This window comes from Suncus etruscus, chromosome 11, assembly GCF_024139225.1.
Source record: "Suncus etruscus isolate mSunEtr1 chromosome 11, mSunEtr1.pri.cur, whole genome shotgun sequence".
Taxonomy (NCBI): domain Eukaryota; kingdom Metazoa; phylum Chordata; class Mammalia; order Eulipotyphla; family Soricidae; genus Suncus; species Suncus etruscus.
In genome coordinates this window covers 8850987-8872250 of record NC_064858.1, presented here as the reverse complement: position 1 = coordinate 8872250, position 21264 = coordinate 8850987, and the positions used below count along the sequence as shown (strand labels likewise).

The following is a 21264-nucleotide window of genomic DNA, read 5'->3' as shown; positions in this document are numbered from 1 at the left end:
AGGGTTCCCTGAGCAGCCTCCCTACCAGCCCTTCCCTTTGCAGGAGCCTTTCCCTGGCCGGAGCCTGAGTCTGCGTGTGGGCCAGATCAAGGCGGACTGGGGTGGCTACTTCTCTGGCTTGGGCTGCGGCTCCAGGGAGCCTCCAGTGAGGTCAAGGATTTGGTAGATGTCCAGGGCCTCCCCTGCAATGATCAGGAGACAGAAGGGCAAAGCACTTTAACTTTACGCCACAATAAAAGCGTTTTCGCACACATATTCCCGACACTTGCCTTGGTACCTCCCGCCCTCTCCCGTCTCCCCTCTCACCCTGCGGGACTCCGTATCGCCGCTCCAGCCCCGTGGGGTTGGATGGGGTTTTACAGTCCATGGTCACTTCCTTCCTGAGGCAGCAGTCGATGTCCACGGCGCTGAAGAAAGCCACAGACTGTGGCAGGTCGTCCAGCCCCAGCTTGTGGGCGAACATGCACCTGGGATGGAGGGCAAGGCTGGAGGGGTCTACTCAGGTGTGCCCACCCCGCACCCCATCCATCCAGGTGGGGGGGGGGCACGTTGCCTAACACCAGGGACCAATCACCCACCTGGTGAGCAGGTTGCTGATCTGCAGCGCCAGCGCGGCCCGGTACCGGTCCTGCTCGCGCACCAGGTAGCGCACCTCGTCATGGATGCTGATGCAGAAGCGGCCGTCAATGGCGAACTCCTCCAGCAGCCACCTCATGGCCACCAGCAGCAGATGCAAGTAGTCCACGGCCGAGCTCTGCACCACCCAGTTCACGCGGCTGGTCATGAACTGTGTGTGACAGGGAAGGAGCAACGGGGCACTCAGTAAGCCCAGGCAGGGCCTTGCTCCCTGAGCCCCTGCCCAGCTGCCGCAGCAGTACCTCCCCCTGCGCCACCGCCGGCTCAAGGGCCCGGCTGATGCGGCAGCCCAGCACCGGTGTGCAGGGCTGCTCCGATGTGGCTATGCTCTCCAGCTTGTTGAACATCTCCGACTCAGTGCCGCCCGTCCACGCCCGCTCGGCCACCACATCCCACTTCTTCCTGCGAGACCTGGCAAGGGGGGCCCCCCAGTCAGTCAGTCACCACATGGAGTCGGAGACCATGGCTGTCCTGGCCAGGAGGGGGCACTGGCTGACCTGCGGGCCGCCTCCCTCTGGATGGCACGCAGCTCCGGAAGAGCTACCCAGCCGTCCTCACTCCTGTCCACGTGCAAGTCCAGCTCTTGCACCAGCCACTCGCCCTCATCCGACAGCCGGTACCTGTCGCAAGAAGGGGCAGGCAGGAGGAGCTGTGCGTGTGGACCTGGCACCCTGGAAGAGTGGCTTGACCGCATGGGCAGTGAAGGGTACTCACCTGCGAAGCCCCTTGGTGGCCGCATACATCTGCTTGGCCTTGGCGGCTGCCTCTTCAGCGGACAACCGGTGGTTGAACTGCATGAGTAGGCGCTCGGCGAAGGGCTGGCCTGCGCCATAGATGCGGCCATAGTTGAAGACTTTGGCATGCTCCCGGCTGATGCCCACCGTCGCCGCTGTCTTGCTGTGGAGGTCAGTGCCCCGGCTCTTGCGGCCCTGCAGTGTCATCCACCCAAAGGCCGTGCAGCCTGGCAGGGGGCTGGAGTTACACCCCCATACCCCAGCCAGAGCCCCCAGCCCCACGCCTTGCCCAGCTGTCTGGGTCCACTCACCGTGCATGCCCGCGAAGTGGGCATCACCCAGCACAGCTGCGATCCACAGCTCCTGGGAATCCACATCGGCACCCACCAGCACGTACCCGGGCGGGGCCTGCACCATGGCCTTCAGCTCACTGCCTACTCGGTCAGCCTGTGGGAGGCATGGGCGTGAGGCCAGCCCGAGTCTTTCCTGTCCCAAGTCCCTAGGGCGTCCCCCTTGCCGTCTACACACCCGGGCATTACTGGCCGTGAGCCAAGTGGGCTCCACTGCACGGCGAGTGATGGTCCCCGCGGTGACCACCTGTGGCAGGATGGCCCCGTAATGACCTTCCTCGTCGTAGTTGGGGTGCCTGGCAGGAGATATGTGAGCCTCAGAGCTGGCTCTGCATCGAGAACCAACATGAGCCAGACTAGTCTCCCCCGACCCCGGCAGCCATACCTGGTCACAGCACGCGGCAACGCAGACTTGGGCAGCCAGACCACCATCTGGGAACTGTGGGGGGAATGGGGATTCACACAGCTGTCTAGGGGTCCCTCAGCTCGGGGCCCCTGCCCGACAGGAAGACGGTGGTGCCCGTGCATGGGGCAGGGTTGGGTGGCCCACCTGATCCGCTTGTGCGCATTTCTCCAGAACGACACCATCTTGTTGATCTCCAAGGCACGGGGCCCATTGGCGCCACCTGGGCCGGCCTGCAGGGTGCCGTCCTCCATCTTGGGCAGGAAGTCTTTGGCGAAGGGGCTGCCCACGTTACAGCTGCTCCCATCCTGGGAGCACAGACAGCATCCTAGCCTCAGTTCTCTTTGCACCCCCTGGCACAGAGCCTAGAAGTTCAGGCTGCCCTGGACCAATGACTGGACCTCAGGGTCTATCCTGACATGCACTTGGACAAAGACATAGACTCACATGCACCAAACAAGACAGGGATGTGCACACACCTGCACACATGGACATATGCACATGTGTCATGACAGACATGCTCCTGGTCAGCTCCCTCTGGGTCTAACCCTCCAGGGGGTGGCCTCATCAAGCCATACCCACATCCCACCTTATGAGGCAGCTTGAAGAACCAGCAGCCAGGCATCTCCACGTCGTCGTAGGGGCCATTGCCGTGGTGAGCGCCAGGCACCGGGCACTGTGGGGCCACATGCCTAGGTCAGGCCTTGCATTGGCACAGGCAAGGGAGGGGTGAAAAGGGCCTGAAACAGTGGGCAGCTTGGCCCAGTGGAGTCAGGGCCTCCGGGACAGTCTTGCTTCCTCCAGGAACCTCCCAACTCCCCACCAGCCTCTGGGAAGACGGGTGTGAGGTTCTCGGTCCCCACTAGTACCCACCAGGAATCCCACACTAACACTCACTGGAGCCGAGGGGCCACCCGGACCTGCGTCTTCTTCCCACTGCTCCATGCGGGCTTCGGCCTGCACCTCACGGCAGCCCAGCTCCTCAACCTACAGGGTGCAAGGAGCAGCTGGGGTGAGCCAGCGTCAGGCCAGCAGCCTGGGACCCCCCGCAAAGCCACCCAACCAGCCTCACCGTGGGCCATAGAGCGCTGCCCTCAGCCAGCATGAAATCCTCAGCCAGGCTCGCCTCTGGCCATGGCTGCTGACCCTGCACCCGGTGGTGCTTCCGGGACAAGGCAGCAATGGCTCTGGGTAGGGAACAGCAGTGGGCAGGGTGACTCCCAGGCCCTCAGAACTGTGGCACCAGGGGCCACAGTCTCAGGCCTCCCCTTACCCTTAGGAGCAGGGGGGAGGAGGAGTGAAGCCACCCATAACTTTGTACCCAGAAAACAAACATCAGCAGAGCTGCCAACTGCATGGGTGGAGAGCACGGGGCAGAGGATCAGTGAACGCATGCAGGGGTGGGGGTCAGGGAGCACATGCAGGGAATACGGATCCACTCGGACCCAGGCTCCTCTCATCGCTGATGGGTGAGGGCTTGGAGGCTGCAGCGAGGGAGAAACTGTTGCCCTCTCCTGTACGGAGGGGGGTCCTCATCTGTGGGACCTCACATCTAAGGACAGGCGCTCACCTGTAGGGGTAGGGGGCCGGGCCCGGAGGAAGGTTGTCACGCCGCCCGGGCACCAGGTAGCCCCAGCCGTGGCGCTCCGAGTAGTGCAGCGGGAAACCGTCCCAGGTGAGTGCCATGAGCTTGGGCGTGACCCGCATCTGCAGGCTGATGAGGCTGGGGCCAGGAACCCACGCAGGGTCATTCAGCCGAGGGCAGAGCTTCCGGTACCACCTGCTCCCGATGGAGATGCTAGGAGGTCAGGGGTGTGGCGGGAGGACCTCCCTACACCTCGTGGCCACCCAGGGCGAGCTAGACACCCAGGACTTGGAACTCTGTGGTTTATGGGTGCTGTATTGGCCTCAACCCCTGAGCTCTGTCTGCCACCTTCTCCCAGAAGCCCTCCCTGACTGCTTCACTCCCTCTCATCACAGGAAGAAAGATCCTGGATTTCTTCTGTGTGGCACGACAAAGCTCACCCAGGGTGGCCAGGCAGATGCTGGGTTCTCTTGGGCAGCAGCTCTGTGGTTCCCCGCAGCTGGTCCAGGCGGGCGCGGGCTGCGGCTGCTCGCTCCAACTCCTCCTCCTCACTGGGAGGCCCCGGGTCTGCTCGGGCCAGGGAGATGATGCACATGCAAGGGGGTTCCTCGGGAAAGCCATCCGCCCCCTCTCCATGCCCCAGCCGCCCTGCTCCCACCTTCCTGGTCCAGGAGCTCCCTGGGAGGCGACTGGTTGCTCTCAGCTGGCTCCTTCTTCCGCTTCACTGTCTTCGCCTTCTGCTTAAATTCCTGCACGCTCCAGTCCAGGTCCCAGAGCCAAGGGTCTCCCTTGTACCTGCAAAGCCAATGTTCAGGTGGGTTCATGCCAGGCTCCCAAATCCATCCTCCCCCTCACCTCTCTTCACCCCCTCACCGCTCCCCGGTGCCGAGCTGGCAGGCGGCGTCAGCCAGGCCCATAAGCGTCTTTTTCAGCTCTCTCTGTAGCTCCTCGTAGGTGCTCTGGGCCTCCTCCAGGTAGCGCTCCCAGTTGTGGTTCACAGGCAGGTAGGACACCCCCATCTCCAGCATCCCTGCCAGAGTCACGGGATGGGGGCACCTGTGGAGACAACCCAGCCGCAACACCCTGTGCAAAACGTGGCCCAGTGCTCCCTCCCTTCTGTGCCCAACCCTGTTTTTGTTGTTGTTGTTCTTTTGATTTTTGGGTCACACCCAGCAGTTCTCAGGGGCTACTCCTGACTCTGCGCTCAGAAATCACTCCTGGCAGGCACGGAGGACCACATGGGATGCCGGGATTCGAAACGGCTGCGTGCAAAGCAAATGCCCTACCCCTGTGCTATCTCTCCGGCCCCCCCTCTGTATTTTCTGTTTTGTTTTGTCTTGGTGACACTTAAGCATTACTTCTGGCTCTGTGCTGAGGACCCTATGGGATGCCAGGGAGGGACCGCCGGATTGGCTTTATGCAAGGCAAACACCCTCCCTGCTGTGCTATCACTCTAGCCCTTCTGTGACCTGACACATCCAACCTTAATAAAGTCCAGGGGCTGGAGCGATAGTACAGTGGTAGGTCATTTGTCTTGCACGCGGCCAGTCCAGGACGGACCTTGGTTCAATCCCCAGCATCCCATATGGTCCCCCCCAGCCAGGAGCAAATAAAATATAAAGTCCTAGGTTGAGGTGAGGCCTTTCTCGGCACAGTGCCTTTATCCCACCCGCCGGCTAGTCTGGAGAGTACAGGATAACGGTGGACAGAGAAATAATCAGACAGTCAGTTCAAGTTTCATCGGAAACAGCTCGGTTTATTCTATGGCCCATTCCGCCACATGCATTTCCTCACATGGCTTATTCCAAGCCGCTTCCTCTATCCTGCTCCTCCCCTGGCTCTCTCCCTTCCCACCAGCCAAACTTTATCATTCCTTATTCCAAACTACAGACCTCTTCCAGATGTGGGTAGGTCTGACCATTCAGGTAGGATAAACAGGAAGTTAGGGAGAGGATACCACATGCAGCCACAGGCAGCTGGCCAAGTCCCCCCTGTACAAGCAGGAGCCCCCCAGAATGTGAATGCCCTTACCCCGCCTGAATTCTGGGCCACTCATCCACAGTCTGTCTCCCCATACAGGTCTCGGGGAGCCCTCACCTCTCCAGGAAGAGCGGGAGCTGCTGCTGGAAGACCTCGTAGGTGGCCCACACATCCTGGGCACAATATTCCATCAGCTCCTAAGGGTAAGGCAGGAGCAGGCTGGGTAGGTGGCTTGGACGGCACCACTGGGTCCCACCCCAGGCCAGGCCCCGGGCAATCACCTGGAAGTTGCCACGAATGTCCTTCATGCTACCCTTGACGAACAGTTCCCGAGGTTCCTTTTCCAGCGGGGCGCCCCCTACGTACAGCTGGTGCACATCAGCCAGGTTGTTGACACTGCTCACATCCAGCCAGTCCCAGGAAGAGATCTGGGGGTGTAGGGTGGGAGGTCAGAGGAGGTGGGGTGTGCTGCAGATCCATGGGAATGCTAGGGAAGACCCTCCCATTGATCCTCATCCCCTTCTCCATGCTCACCGCTGGGCCATTGCTTTTGCTCGAGGATTTGCGGCCCCATGGTGCTGTGGACGGCTGGGCCCGGGGCCTGCCCTGCTTGGCGGCCATCCAGAGGCTGCGCTGGAAGCTGCTGAGTCCCGAGATGGCCATGTGCAAGCTCATGGTGTCCAGGAAGCGTGTGTGGGAACCCTGGGGGACACCCGGCGCATAGCGTCAGCCAGCCTGCAGCACCCCAGTTTCTGGGCCACAATGCAGAGGGCACCCTCCATCAGTTCTGCCCACAGCCCTGTCCAGGGCCCAGTAACAGCTCAGCAAGGACTTTGGGGGCTCAACCACAGGTCTCAGAGCTATGCAGTTTCCCCTGTCCCTAAAATAGGCCTCATCTCTCATATTGAGAAGGGTAAGGGCTGACATGGGGACTGCGTACTCTGGGCAACCCAGACCCTCTCTGCCTGTGTCTTACCCAGGAACACCCATGGGACCAGGCAAGGCTAAGCAGCCATGAGGCTGTGCAAATAGACCAGCTCTAAGGAGGCAGTACCGGGGGAGCCCATGGTCCCCTCCATCCCCGCACCCCTTGCTCCCAGGCCACACCAACCGAGGGTCACACTGCCCAAAGGGCCCCGCTACCCTGCCTTGAGAATGGGCCGCTGGGCCCAGCTGTGTTACCTGGATCAGATATTGCTCCCGGATGTGAGCGCGGTCGAAGCAGACGTTGTGTCCCACCACCAGCTGCTCTGTGCTGTCCCGAGGGGCTGTGCGTCCCAGGGGTATAAGGTCAGCCAGCGACAGCCGGTTGGCCCAGGAGAAGCGCTCTTCCACCAGCCGCTGGCTGCACCAGGAATACCTGTGGGCACAGGGCACTCGGCACTGCCAGGGCAGAGGGGGTCTGCCCAACCCAAGGCCCTGAAGGGCTGCTGCCAGGCAACCTGCCCAGATATCAGGAATGGCCAGTGAGGTCCAGAGTGTGGCCATTAGGCCTGCAGGCCCCTCATATCTCTTATTTCTTCTCAGTGTCTATTCCCAGAATCAGGAAGGAGTGAACCCTAAAGGGTGCCACAGAAACCAAGAGGTTTCTGAGGTGTCACCCCCTACCAGGGTAAAATGCTAATATTACCTGTTGGTCAGACCAGCCCACTTCTGGGAGGGGTCTATGGGAGGTAACAAAGGGGTTGCTTGAGGGGTGTAAAAGGAGGCAAGAAGCAGCTCGAGGAGCTGGCAGCATGGAGGGATAAGAAACAGGTTTAATCGTAGGGCTGCTTCTGGAGCCTGCGTAAAAGGCCACATATGATGGCTAGGGCCTTGAATAAAGCTGATGTCTCCTGAACCTGATTGCCGGTGGATCATTTCCTCACTGCTACCCTGACCTGCACACCTGGCAGGTGGGAAGGGGTTGCAGGCGCCTGACTCCGGGCTGGAGGAGAAAGGTCTCACCCTCCATCCAACACCATTCACAACCATCCAGGACTCTATAATATGTAATTCTACAAATAGGATAGGGCTGGGGTGACAGCACAGCGAGCCCTTGCCTTGCTCACCTGTGGCCTGGGTTTGATTCCCACCATCCCATACATTACATTCCCCCCGAGAAATTCTAGGCACTTCATGGGATCAAAAGTGACGACCCCTAGACAGAGAGCAGGGAGTTTACCCCTGAGCACTGCCCAGGGGGATAAAAATAAACTCAAGTTCAGGACTCAACCAGAGCCCCTGAATTCATCCACACCCAGATCAGTGTCAGAGGCGCCTTCTCCCCTAAATCACATGGAGTAGCCCTGAAAACTGGGAACAGGATCCCGGGGCCCTCGAGGGGTGCCCCCCACTCACCAGGCGGAGGGGGATAGGGCCACCGCCAAGGTGGGGCAGGTCCCCTCGGCCATGCAGACCTCCACGTCGAACACCAGGGCCCGCTCCTCGGGGGTGGCCACAGGTTCGGCTTTCCCCGTGGGGCCGTATCTTGTCCAGCCGGGCGCCCAGGCCCAGCTGCTGGGCCGTGCTGGCAGCCGCGCCTGCAGGAGCCCGTGGGCCGCGTCCAGGTAGGGCAGGCTCTGCTTCTGCGCCAGGCGGCGAAAGTGCTGGTCCAGGCTGTCCCCGTAGAGGGGAGGCAGGCGCAGCTGAACGTCGGGCAGCGGTGTCTCCGGCTGTCCCCAGAGCCCGTGGCGCTGCAGGTGCTCCACGCTGCGGCGCACCATGGCTTCATCTTCGGGGGTCTGCGTGGTGCGCCCGAAGATCTGCTCGTGTAGGCCCCGGGAGAGCATCTGAATACGCAGAGGGTTGTAACGTCGCTGCTGTGACTCTTCATCTACCAAGGACCCGTGTGCGGTGGAGCCAGAGGTGGAACTGCAGGCCCGAGGATGACAGTGATTGCTGCTGCTGCTGCTGCTGCTGCTGCAGCCCGGAGCTGGGCCAGATCCGGGCCAGGGCGCAACGGATGCGCCTTGTGGGCCTTTGCCCAACGTCACCTTCTTCCAGAGCAGATGCCTCATGGTGGCCGATCCTGGGCGCCCCTCGCTGGGCACTGGCCCACCTCAACTTGCGCTCCAGCGGGGAGACGCGGAGGTGCTTTGTGCCAGCGCGCACAAGGCCCTCACCATCTCCGCCGTGCGTCCTGGGCGGGCGTCCTGCAAAGGGGACAAGGCACCCCGCGTCACTGAGGCCTCGTGCATCCCGCTGGAGGTTGGGGACAGCTGCGCCAGGGGGGCTAGGAGACCCTGGCCCCGCTCCCCCGCCCCGTGGTGGGCCAAATGCGCTGCGCTCCCCGGGGAAACTGAGGCACGCGCGCGCCTGCAGTGAGCGCGGGGGGATTTGGGGAGGTTGGAGAGGGTTGGGGCGAGCCGGGGGGGAACCCCCTAAACCCTAAGGGCTGTGACCAGGGCTGAGTCCCCCTTTTTTTTCCTCCCCCAAGACCCCACTTGCCGCTTTGACGGTGGAACGTCACTTTGGGGAGCACCTGCCGCGTCTGGGGTTGGTTGGACGCGGGCTTTGGAGAGGAGCCGCGCGCGCACCCGGCCCGGGATTCGGGGGGTCGGGCCTGGGCGCAAGGCGAGCAAGCTGAGGCTCCAGCACGGGCGTGCCCAGGTTGCCGGGCGCTAGATCCCCGAAGACCCCCGCGGGAAGTCTAGGGGACCCCCCACCTCCCAGAGCTGAGCCGCGTTGCGCCCCGCTTTAGGTCTTCTCTTTACCGCCCGGCCAGGAAACGCGGCGCCGCGCGGCGAGTGTGGGCGGGGCCTCACGGAGCAACCAATGAGAAGCCGCGTTCTGAGGGGCCGGACCAATAGGAAGCCGCGTTCTGAGAGAGGGCGGGGCCCTTCAGGCAGACAGCTGCGGGGGCGGGGCCTCCGAGCACAACCAATGGAGAGCTTCGCTCCGAGGAGGGCGGGGCCCAGGACCAACCAATGAGGAGTCGTATTTCTTTATGGGGCGGGGCCTTTAGAGGCGGCCTTGGGGGAGCACAGCCAATAGAACACTTATCTCCTAGAGAGGGCTGGGCTTTCATAGCTAGTCGCGGGGCGGGGCCTCCGAGCACAGCCGCCAATGGGACGCTTCGCTCCAAGTTGGGGCGTGGCCTTTACGAACAGCCAATGGAAGAGTTGAGAATGGATCGGTCCGCCTGCAGGGGGAGAGAAGGCTACTTCCGGGCCCGCCCTTCCGCGGAAGGCGCGGGTTTCCTGGTCCGATCCCCCCCGTGCTCGCGCAGTCAATGGGTCGGTCCGGGGCCGGCCGCAACTTTCACTTGTAGCGAGCCTGAGCCCCCGATTGGCCAGGTGGCCGCGTGGCCTAATGGATAAGGCGTCTGACTTCGGATCAGAAGATTGCAGGTTCGAGTCCTGCCGCGGTCGCAAGGGTTAGTTCAGTCATTTTTGCGCGCTTACGACCAGCGCGACGCGTTGCTCCCAGGCCTTTTGGCTCCTACACTACACCCCACCCCGGCTTGCACAATGTCAGGGCCAGGCGCCCCCCAAAAATGACACCCTGAGTCACCCAAAGGCAGACAGGCTGTGACCTGCTAGAGGGACAGGACCTGGGACAGGGACACCCCCTCTTCTCAGCATGTTGCATTCTTCATGGAGCCCTTTTAGATGACAAGGGGTCCTCCTATTCAGGGGTCCCACCTGAATGTGTAACTTTGTTGTTTGTGTTTTGGGGGGCCACACAGGGCAAATGCTCAGCTGTTACTCTGGTTCTGTGCTCCAAGGACCATAGAAGGTGCTGGGGAGTCCAGCCCAGGTGGGCCCCCTACAAACCAAGAGCCCTACTTGGTGTACTGCATTGCTCCAGCCCCTATTTTTAAGTATTTTATATCATTTTGTTTGTGTAACTGAAGGGACTGAGTTCTGGTGAGTATTGATGGGTACTAGGACCTACCTAGGAGGGTACTTACTTGGTCCTGTTGGGTACTGAATCCTGGAGGGTGCTGTGTTACACACTGCGCTTACCCAGGGGCCCTGGAATTTTGTGCCTCATAACATCACTGCCTTCACTCTATCACTCTTCTTTCCTTTCTTTATTTGTTTTATAAAGACAGGCTCTTTGTACTAAGCCTCTACCTCAGGGATGGCATATGTCCTTTCATGCAGAGGGTCAGAACTCTGGACCCAGACCTCCACCTGTCAAGAGGGCCAGTCCATCCTATTTATTTATTTATTTGTTTATTTATTGGGGGGCTGGGAAGCACTCAGGATTCTCCATGAGAAATCACTCCTGGCAGACTTGGGGGAACCTGTGGTAAACCAGGGATTGAACCTGGATTGGCCATATGCAAGGCAAACACCCTACCCATTGCGCTATTACTCTGGTCCCCAATCTTATCTTTTAGACTACCATTAGCACTGCTGACGGAGCTGGCAATGCCAGGGATCAAACCCAGCAAGGCCTCTGTGCTCCTGGGTCAAGCGTCCCCCCAGCCTGTTCTTGCACCTCTGGATGGAGTGACTGACCGACTTGCCAGGAATCCCTGCTGTGGACAAGCTGGGTTCCCTCAGATCCCCTGTCTGTTCCCAGACCCCCCACCTCGGCACTGCAGCTCTTCTTTCAACACCTTAGAAGTCTCAGGACATTTAGGAATAAAAGCCCAGCTCACACATTTTAGGACTCCCTGTGTGTCTCCCGGTGGGAGATGAGAAGTGAAACAAGTAGACAGGCCTGGGATTTAGCTTCTGGAAGGTTCCTCAGGTTTTGCACCTGAGAGAAAACAGGTGCCCTTCCCTGCAGCTTCTCAGCCTCTGCTCTGCATTTCCTTCTGAAATCTCTGGGTCTCCCCACACTCCCCCTCTGAGGTTCTTCTGGAGAGCTGACTCACTAGGAGTCTTGTCAGCTGCCAGGTGACAAGATGGCAGCCCATCTCTAGAATGTTCCTGAGAGCTCTGCCAGGGGATGACTAACCCAGGGGACTGGTTAGTCCCACTTAGCTGAAACCAATGCCCACAGTTGGGCATTGAATGTTGGGGAATATCACCCCAATATCCTGCTCTACCACCTATCCTGCTCTACCACCTGATTGCTGCCATGGGTTTATGTAATTTTACATATTTGGGGGAATACTAGAGAGGTAAGGTTTTCACATTTCTTTTTTTCTTTTTCTTTTTTTTTTTTCTTGTTTTTTGGGCCACACCCGGTGACTCTCAGGGGTTACTCCTGGCTATGCGTTCAGAAGTCGCTCCTGGCTTGGGGGACCATATGGGACACCGGGGGATCGAACCTCGGTCCATCCAAGGCTAGCGCAGGCACCTTACCTCTAGCGCCACCGCCCCGGCCCCGGTTTTCACATTTCTTATCCAGATTCCATCTCCAGCTCCCCATAGGGTCTTCTTTTTTTTTTTTTTTGGTTTTTGGGCCACACCCGTTTGACGCTCAGGGGTTACTCCTGGCTATGTGCTCAGAAATCGCCCCTGGCTTGGGGGGACCATATGGGACGCCGGGGGATCGAACCGCGGTCCTTCCTTGGCTAGCGCTTGCAAGGCAGACACCTTACCTCCAGCGCCACCTACCCGGCCCCATCCCATAGGGTCTTCTGAGCCCTACCAAGAGTAATTTTTGGTTCTGGAATATTTGGGGGGGGGGTTGGGGTTTTTGGGTCACACCTGGTGGCACTCAGAGATTACTCCTGGCTGTGTACTTAGAAATCTCTCCTGAGGGCCCGGAGAGATAGCACAGCGATGTTTGCCTTGCAAGCAGCTGATCCAGGACCAAAGGTGGTTGGTTCGAATCCCGGTGTCCCATATGGTCTCCTGTGCCAGGAGCTATTTCTGAGCAGACAGCCAGGAGTAACCCCTGAGCAGTGCCGGGTGTGGCCCAAAAACCAAAAAAAAAAAAAAAATCTCTCCTGGTAGGCACGGGGTTGGGGGGGAACCATGTGGGATGCTGGGAATCAAACCTGCATCCATTTTGGATCAGCCACGTGCAAGGCAAATTCCCTAGGCTGTGCTATCTCTCCAGCCCCACCAAGAGTGATTTCCCTTTTTTTTTTTTTTTGTTTTTTGTTTTTTGGGTCACACCCGGCGGCGCTCAGGGGTTACTCCTGGCTCTATGCGCAGAAATAACCCCGGCAGGCTCAGGGGACCATATGGGATACCAGAATTCGAACCACCATTCTTCTGCATGCAAGGCAAATGCCTTACTTCCATGTTATCTCTCCAGCCCCTCCAAGAGTGATTTCTGAGCTCAGAGCCAAGAGTAAACGCTGAGCATCACTGGGTGTGGCTCCAAAACAAAATTGCATATATATATATATATATATATATATGTATATATACATTTTATTTGGTTTTTGGGCCACACCTGGCGGTGCTCAGGGGCTACTCCTGGCTCTCTGCTCAGAAATAGCTCCTGGCAGGCAGGGGGGACCACATGGGACACCGGGATTCGAACCAACCACTTTTGGTCCTGGATCGGCTGCTGGCAAGGCAAACACCGCTATGCTATCTCCCCGGGCCCGGTAACCACTTCTGAGCTGTGCTGTTCTGGGGTCTTAGAGCGCTCGAAATAGGATCTTTGAAAACTCTTCCTGAGAGATGACTGGAAGAACTTGTATGGACTGAGGAACCTTCCAGAAGCTAAATCCCAGGCCTATCTATGTGTTTCAGGTCTGCTTCTCATCTCCCACGGTGACACACACAGGGAGTACCAAAACGTGTGAGCTGGACTTTTGTTCCTAAATGTTTTGAGGTTCCCTAAGGTGTTGAATAAAGAGTCACAGTGGCAGAGTGGGGGTTCTGGAACAGACAGGGGGTCTGAGGCGACCCAGCTTGTCCACAGCAGGAATCCAGAGAAGGTAGGTTAGTCGCTCCATCCAGATGTGACCGTGGGTCTTCCTGAAATAAGGTCTCAGGCCCGGGTAAGAGAAACTGGAGTTCCTTTAAACCTGGGTGCCCGCCCCCACTGCCCAGGAGCCCCACTGTGGAGCGTTTCTGATGGACCAGAGGTTCCAGGCACATGACCAGATTGTTCTGCTTGGAGCTTTGGACAGCAGCTGTCCAGAGGACCCCCCTTGTCCCCTTGATCCCTAGAACTCCCACCAGAGGGCGCTGCTGGACTGGACGCCGGGCCCTGGGCTGGCTGGGTTTGTCCAAGGGTCGAGTGGGCGACGGGGAACCAGGGGCAGTGGGGAGTCCTGGTTGGACAAAGTGGGGCAGAGCTTTACTGCACCCCAGGAACTCACAAGAGACCAGGTGGGTCTGGCCCAGTGTGCAGACATGTAGTTCCGGCTCCCTAGTTTGGGGGAGTACCTAGAACCCCAGTGGGAAGGTTCTGACCTGGCTCCAGGCACATGCCTGGCCTCCTCTGGGGTCTTCCAAGCTGGACCTGCCCTTTCCAGGGGTTCCTGCCTGCCTGCACTCCCCTGGCTTTTCCCAGTATCACTCATGGCCCTGTACCCCAGATTCCCAAAGTGGGCTTCCCTAGAATGAAGCACTAGGCTTTTCTCCAACTGGACAGATGGACCCAGAGGGACCCCCAGGCCAGGTGCTTTTAGCACCCCATGACCCCCAGATAGGAGGGACAGAATAGGGCTGTGCTGACCAATCCTTCCCCGAGTGTTCCTTTGGCGGGGCCTGAGCCTTAGAGCACCAGTGGGTTCTGCTTGTCTTTGGTCCATGGGGGTTGGGGGCCCATCCTCTGTCCAGCAGATTGGGAGGGTTCCAGGCTTATGAGTGGAATTGGTACTATCTACACTGGAAACTTTGGGGTTGGATGAACCTTAGGAACCACCTGGGGTGCATCTTGGATGCATGACTCTCCTGTACTGAGCCCCCAAATGGAAGTACCTCATCCCAGCTTGCAACTCAGGGGAGATTTGCACTCTGGGAGGAGAAAGAGGAAGGCTCATCGCTGGGGGCTCCTCTACCCAGTTTGGCACCCTCGGGGAAGCCAAGCAGACAGGGACAAGCCCCCCAGAAACTTCGAGGACATGTGACCCCCCCCAGAGACAGCTGAGGGCAAGTGGGAAGAGGGGGGGCCCGGAGCAGGGTTCGTGGCCCGGGTGTGGCCTAATGGATTCAGGCTGGCTGGGCAGAGCGCAGCAGAGCAGACAATGGAGTCCCGGGGTGACCCAAACAAAGAATTTGGAAGTAGTTGAACTGCACAACACGTCCTGGGCCTGGGTGCCTCCTTTCAAACCCATCGCTGGGAGAAGAAAAGAAAGCGCTGGGGGCAGAGGGAGCAAGAACTGACCCGGGGGGGGGGGGAGTGTTGGTTGGTTGGTACTTGGAGCCACTGCAGCCTCCAGACACCGGGAATTCAGAGAAAGGAGAACAGATTCGAGGCAAGGAAAGGCCCCCAGAAGATTCTCTTCTCAGAAGGGAAGAGAGTTCTCCCTTCTCGGAAAGGCCTGGGAGTCAGGGCAGAACCCTGGGGTGAGGGGGTGGTAACTGGAGGGAGGGAACTGATGCAGGCAGAGGAGGCTGAGATGGCAGCGAGATTCTGTGCATGGGGAGTCTCTGGACACCCCATCTTTCTGGCTATCTTGCAGGTGTCCCCTCTGGGCTGCCCAGCAGGAAATCTGTTCAGTGCCCCTTCTCTGAACCCCTTCTCTAAGCAGATAATGCCCCCCACTCTCTCCATTTCAGGAAGACCACAACTGGATTCTTCTAATGAATATTTAGTGTGTGTTTTTTTTTCTTTCTCCTTTTTAAAAATCAAGCCTGTAGGGTAGAAATAGAGACCAATGATTATTTTTCATTTTTGATATTTCTTCTGAGCGTTCTAAATTTTTTGCTCCACCAAGAACCATCATGATGGGGGGGGTATAAAAATGCATAGGGGAGGGGAGCAGGCAAAACCCTTTTCCCTTTTCCAGCTCAGTTCCCAGTAGGTTAGGAATGAGAAAAAAAGGTGGGGTGCCCTGGAGTCGACTCTGGGCTCGCGCCTAAGCGGTCTGCAAGGGGTTAACCGCGTTGCTCGTGAACTTGGCCTGTCTGACTGGCTGGCGCGTGATGGATGGCGGGACCCGCTGACAAGTTCAGCCGCAGGGACCTCCCCTGCTGTGCCGGCGGGGACCCCCAGACGCGCGGGAGGCCGGGCGCGCGCGCGCGCATGGGGGGAAAGCCTTAACCAACTTGCCTCCACGCGCTTCTCCCACACGCGCTTCACCCGAGACCCTCGCCGGTGGGGTCCAGAGTTTCCCTCCGCTCCGTGCCTAAGGCCGGGGGTGCCCCCCGATGGGCAGCGGGGCGCTGAAGCCCTCCTATCCGCAGGCCGAGTTCAGCATTTGGACAGCGGGTTAGGGTTAGGGCAGGCGGCTAGAGCGCACCCCGGAGCTTTGGAGAAGCTGGGCGCGCTGGGCGAACACCCCTTTTCGGGTTCTCAATGGGGGACACACGTTTTACCCCGAGTTTTAAAGCCCAAAGGTCCTCTGGGGCGCATAGGGGCGTGCGCACTGGTTAGTTAGCCCAGCTTACCCAAAACTAGAGGTGGAAGAAGAGAAGATATGGGCACCCCAGTTCCATGGGAACGACCCTCTCCTGGGTCTCCATGCTCCGCCAAGGCACCCCAATGTGGACCCCCCCCCCAAATCCCAGCTTCCAAAACGCCACCGCGCTGACCTCCACCGTCTCCCGGGTGGGTGTCCAGTCTGGTGCGTGCGGGGCTGTTGGCGGATGCGGGGCGCGCACAGAGCCAAGCCGGGGCCCCGCGAGGGCTGCTCTGAGCCCCTCGCCGCCCCCCTCCGTGGCGCAGAGGCGGGGGGAACCGCGCTGACGTCACTGCGGGGCCCGGAGCCGCTCGGAACCGCTCAGAGCCGCTAGCCGAGCCGCGCACGGCCGGCCGGAGGAACCCCGGCACCGCACTGCCTATCTCCCGGACCCCGCAGCGCCCGAACACCTGCCCGAACCCGGGGACCTCCGCGCCGTGGCCTCGCTAGCGGGCACCGCCGGCCCCTCCGAGCTCCTCCGAGTAAGTGCCGCGGCCCGTGGGTTGTGCGCGCGCGGCTTGGGCGCGCGACTAGGCAGCGTGCTGCGGACGGAAGGGGGCTGGGGTGTAGCGGGAGCCAGGTAAGGGATGCGTTCTGAAGCTGGGGTTCCTTCTCTGGGCCTCCACATACCCCTGTAAGTCATCCCGGACAAGGTCAGGGGTCTTGGGGCCAGGGAGAGCAACGCGGAGGGCAGACTTTGGGGTCCTAGATGGAGAGGAGGGAGTTGGAGTTGTGGGGCCAGAGGAGCAGAGAAGGGCGCTTCTCCAAGTGAGGGTCCTCAGATAACTCCGTTTCCCCGCCCTGACTCCCCTCGGCCTTCCCAGTGCACCCCCTCTCCCCAAGAACCCAGAAAAAAAAGTGGTTTCCTGGGGAATATTTGGGGGAAATCAGGCACCACGCTACTCTCCTTCTGGATGCCTGTCTGTCCCCCACAGATGAGGGGAAGTTTGGAAGATTGTTTCTTCTCCGCTGGCCCCCCCAACCAGAGCCCCAGAACTGGCCTTTGGGTCAGTATGCTTTGGGGCTGGGGCAATGGGATGGGGGGGGCTTCTGGAGCTTCAAGGGAGCAGGGAAAGTGTGAGGTGTAGGGGGCACCATGTCTGGGTGTCTGGGGAAAAAAACTGCCTTCCCCCATTCAGATCAGCCTGGTCCTCACCCAGTGGAGAGGTAAAACTGCTGAATGTGCACACCCCCCCCCCAATCTAGTCAAATGAGGGCAGGTGCTGAGAAGACACCCTTCTCTTTGTGCCTGTCCTCAGATCCTGAAGGAATTGCAGGGGGAGGGAGCACAGAGATGGGGGCATCTGGCCTTCAGACAGGGGTGAAGAGAGGTGGACAAGGCCCAGGGGTGACCATCGAAGCTTTCCAAGGGCTTAGCGGATTAGGGAGCCGCCCGCCCTTTCCCCACAGCCTCACACTTGAGCATAAGCTTCTGAATCGGGTGCAACCAGAGGCCAGAGCTGAGCTGACCTTAGAGCAGAGAAGACTTGGATCTGGGGTTTTGGAGGCCAGAGGGGGTGAAATTTTCTGTAAAAGAGTATGCTGAGCCCAGCCATTGGGCTCCACACCGGGTTTCTCCCCATAGGAAGATGTGCAGCATCCAAAGGGGTCTTCAGGAGCCAGAGAGATTGGGGCTGCCTGGAGTAAGCCAGGTGCCCCTATTGATATTGGGGTTCCCCAGAGGAGGCCAGGGGTTGAGAAGGGGCCCCTCTAAGCCTCTGGATTGGGCCAATCCAGGATGCAGGTGGGGCTATGAGATGACCCCAACCCCCTTCCCGCTTATCCAGTGTCCTGACTTGGGAGTCAGGGAGTAGATTCTGCACTGAAGGTGTGGACCCCCGACCCCCAGAAGCTGGATGCTGGAACTGGAGTCTTTGGAGGATGCATGTGTGTGTGTCAGGGCAGTGGCAGCAGTTTTCTCCTTCTTCCTTCTGTCACTGCTGTTTCGATGCAGAAGGAGGAGGCCTGTCTTCAGCAGGGACTTTGGAGACCGAATTCTCTGTGCACACTCTGGCCCAGTGAGGGCACCTCAGAGGAACGACTGACCCTGATAAAGGGGCCTGAACTCTGCCAGCTTTGTGATTCTTGTCACACTGGACGTTGCTCCTGTTTTGATTCAGGATTGCAGGGAAGCAGGCTGGGGAAGTTTGGCTAGTTGGGGAGAGAGATTGGCACGGCAGGCTCAGCACCAAGGCCAGGGCCCTCCTGCCCAGTGTCTGGATAGACAGCACTCCTGCCTGTTTGCTTTCACACCCTGCTGGTGTGAAAGACCTAGACTGAACTAGGCCTTGGCATGGAAAAAGCTTTTGGAAGCCACTAGAAGAGCAGATGGGGTAGCTGGGGGGCAGGGCAATACCCTCAGCTGGAAATAACTGGTCCCCACCAGGGCCTCCACCCAGGGCACATCCTGCCCTATCTACTGCCAGTGCCCTTCCCCAAGGATCTGGTTTCAGTACCTTCTTTCTGGAATGGGGGCTGTTAAGGCAATGCTGGGGGCTGGTGAGGGGAAATAAAACACTTTCAGGACAGCTGCCCTGCCCCCTGCAGCAGGAATCTTCTGGCCAGCCTTACCTGCTCCCCAAGAAGGAACTCAGTTTCCCAAGAAGGGAATAGGGCAGGCTGTGGTGCCAGTGGAAACCTCTGTTCCTGTGCCCCTGTGCCCCTGTACTCAGACTTCCAGCTCAGGCCTTCTCCGGAGGCCTAGAGCCCACAGGAGCCATTTTGTGCAAGATGCTTCTTCGCTTCTATTTCTGAGGCTTCCTCCTGATTGCTCCTATAAATGCCCCCACCCCCTTTTTTTGCCCCCCCTCTCCAGCAGATGTGCAGAACCTCCGAGCCTCAGGGACCCCTCCCTCCCTACTGGCTGGCCCACACAGAAACCGCCTGCCCACACATAGCTGGAGAAGCAACTTCCAAGTTCGGGGGAGCCAGGGAGGGAGCGGGGCCTTCTCTCTCCCAGAGAAGGTTGTCTTGGGGATTAACTATGTCAGAGCCAAATTCAAGTGGGGTCTTCCCTGGGGGGGGGGGTGCACTGCAGTCTCCTCTGGAAGCAGGAAGGAGAAATGCGTGCACTGGTATTCACTGGCTGGGAAGGGAGTGGGGTACAGGGCAGGTTGGATTGGGAGTGTGTGTGGATAAAGATAGGGGGGACCCCAGATGCTGGAGGAAATCACAAAATCTGGAAGTTGGCACCTAAAGAGGTGTCTTTTTTTTAGGAGTGGAGGGAGGAAAGGAAAAACATATTAATCATAAAAACCTCTCCAAACCCCCCTGTTCCCCCTCCGCTTTGGAGCCCAGTCCTGGAGGATTTGTCTGACATGACATTAGTTTGACACCCCTGGAAATGGGCCCTTTGTGGGGATCTCCTGAGCCCTGAGTTTGTAGGGAAAAGCACCTTTCCAGGCTGTTGGGCCATTTTCCTCTTCCCCTGGCTCTGTGCTCTGGGTTTCTGGAAGTGACCATGGTTCTCTGAGAAAGTCTGGATCACGGTGGTTGAAATATAATGTCCAACTTTGGAGAAATGGGTTGATAGTCCCTTGGCCAAGAGGAAGCTTAGAGAGGGTCAGACAGTCCAGCTCAGCCAGGTGATTCTGGGGGACTCTGGGTAGCCAAGAGCGGAATTCGTGCCTGGGTGTTGCCTTTTTGTTTTTGTTTTTGTTTTGGGGGGAGAAGAACATTGACCGAGACCGGGCAGCCCAGTTAAGGATTAAGGCAGCTTCTCGACAGGGGCACCTTGGTGCCCAGAGGCAGGAGAGGTGACCCCGAGTCAGGCTGGACCCCTGAGGGCCGGGATTCTCCACTCAGTGGCCAGCGGAAGGTACCCCTCTGCGCCCTAGAGTGAACCCGAACCCTGCCATCCTGCGGGTCCCCGCATGTCAGCCTTGGGACGCGCCAAGTGTGAAGGTCCGCAGGGGCCGGGGAGTCCGAGCGAAGGGAAGCCGAGGCTTTGGGGGACACGACTTGGGCTCTTCGGAGGGAGGCTGGGGGGCCTCCCGCGGGGCGGCCGGGGGCCTGGGGAGGCGGTGGCCGCTCAGGCCATTGTAAGGTGGGGCGGTGTGGAGCGCGGGAAGGGGGCTGGGATTTGAACGGGAGCCCGCGATTGGCCGCGATGGCCTTGACGTCACTTCCCCGCGGGGCGAGGAGCCTGCGAGCCGCGGGCCGGGTCGGTCCTGGGCGCTGGGGGTAGCCAGGGCGCAGAGGATGCGGGCGCGCGCGGTGCCGGCTCCTCCGTGCGCCCTAGGCGCGTGCCAAGCGGGGCCACCGGAGAGGGGCGAGCGGGGAGGGCGAGGCTGCCCAAAGGACGGCTGGCAGCTGCTGGCCTGGGCATCTGGGGCGTCGGGGTGGGCGTCTGTGTGTCTGTCGGTCCCCTCCGGCTCTCCGCGTGCGCCCCGGGCACCCGGCGGGCCTTGGCACGCGGGGCGCACGGCGCCGGCGAAGGGAGGCCCGTTTCTCTCTTTGGTTATCTAGCTGTATGAGTGCCACCGCGCCGTCATAAAGCTAAATAACCGAAAGTAGAAATGACTCTCATAAGTTCTGCGCGGGTCCGACCAAGCGCCCAGGAGCCCCGCGCCGGCCCAAGCGACTCCAGCCCCGGCGGAACCGGCGCGCCCCAGACCAGGTACTTGACCTCGGCGGCGGCCGCTCAGCTCTCTCCCCCGGGGAGCCCTGGCCGTGTCCCCTGGAGGAACTCACCCGTGTCTCCCGTGTCTCCTCCCTTCCTTCCCTTTCCCCCCTTTTTCCTTCCCACCCCACCCTCAGCCAGCCGGAGCTGGAACCCCAAAGTGGAGAGAAGAAGAGAGGACCCTGTATTTTTTTTTTTAGGGAAGGGGCTTGGTTGGGGTTGTTGCGGGGTCGCGCTGGTTGGGGAAAGGCGCCCGCCTTCGCCTTCACCCCATAAATCAGGCTGGAACAATCCTCTTCCCTGGGAGGATGGAGATTTGGGGATGCAGATGCGCTGCTCTGAGCGACGGGCGGCTGGCTGGTCCGAGGGGGGACCGAGGGGTGGGCCAGGGGCTAACAATGCGGCCTTTATCGAATTACCCCGCGACTGCGCTCCGGAGCGCCATTAGCATACGGCTGGGGGGTTGCAGGCGCTGCGCCCCTCCGTGAGGTCAAGTTCTTGATAATTTGATCACTTTTCACGGACGCTGGCAGCTGCC

The 21264-nt window shown here is 59.6% G+C and overlaps 1 protein-coding gene and 1 non-coding gene across 2 annotated transcripts; one reads left to right on the top strand and one right to left on the bottom strand.

The window, feature by feature from the left end:
- Window positions 1–105: 105 nt before the first annotated feature.
- POLG (DNA polymerase gamma, catalytic subunit) lies at window positions 106–19962 on the bottom strand. Its single transcript, XM_049783943.1, is given in 31 exon segments — window positions 106–182; window positions 307–467; window positions 579–787; window positions 879–1047; window positions 1134–1256; window positions 1351–1597; window positions 1682–1817; window positions 1899–2016; window positions 2106–2159; window positions 2271–2431; window positions 2713–2826; window positions 3015–3110; window positions 3196–3310; window positions 3694–3903; window positions 4149–4275; window positions 4367–4503; window positions 4582–4764; window positions 5806–5885; window positions 5970–6116; window positions 6223–6390; window positions 6871–7048; window positions 8029–8602; window positions 8664–8822; window positions 9118–9232; window positions 9336–9522; window positions 13716–13810; window positions 15757–15880; window positions 16239–16397; window positions 16498–16647; window positions 16736–16810; window positions 19955–19962. Coding segments are annotated over 31 exon segments (4656 nt in total).
- TRNAR-UCG (transfer RNA arginine (anticodon UCG)) lies at window positions 9968–10040 on the top strand. Its single transcript has one exon. It is a non-coding gene; the product is annotated as a tRNA-Arg (tRNA).
- Window positions 19963–21264: the final 1302 nt, after the last annotated feature.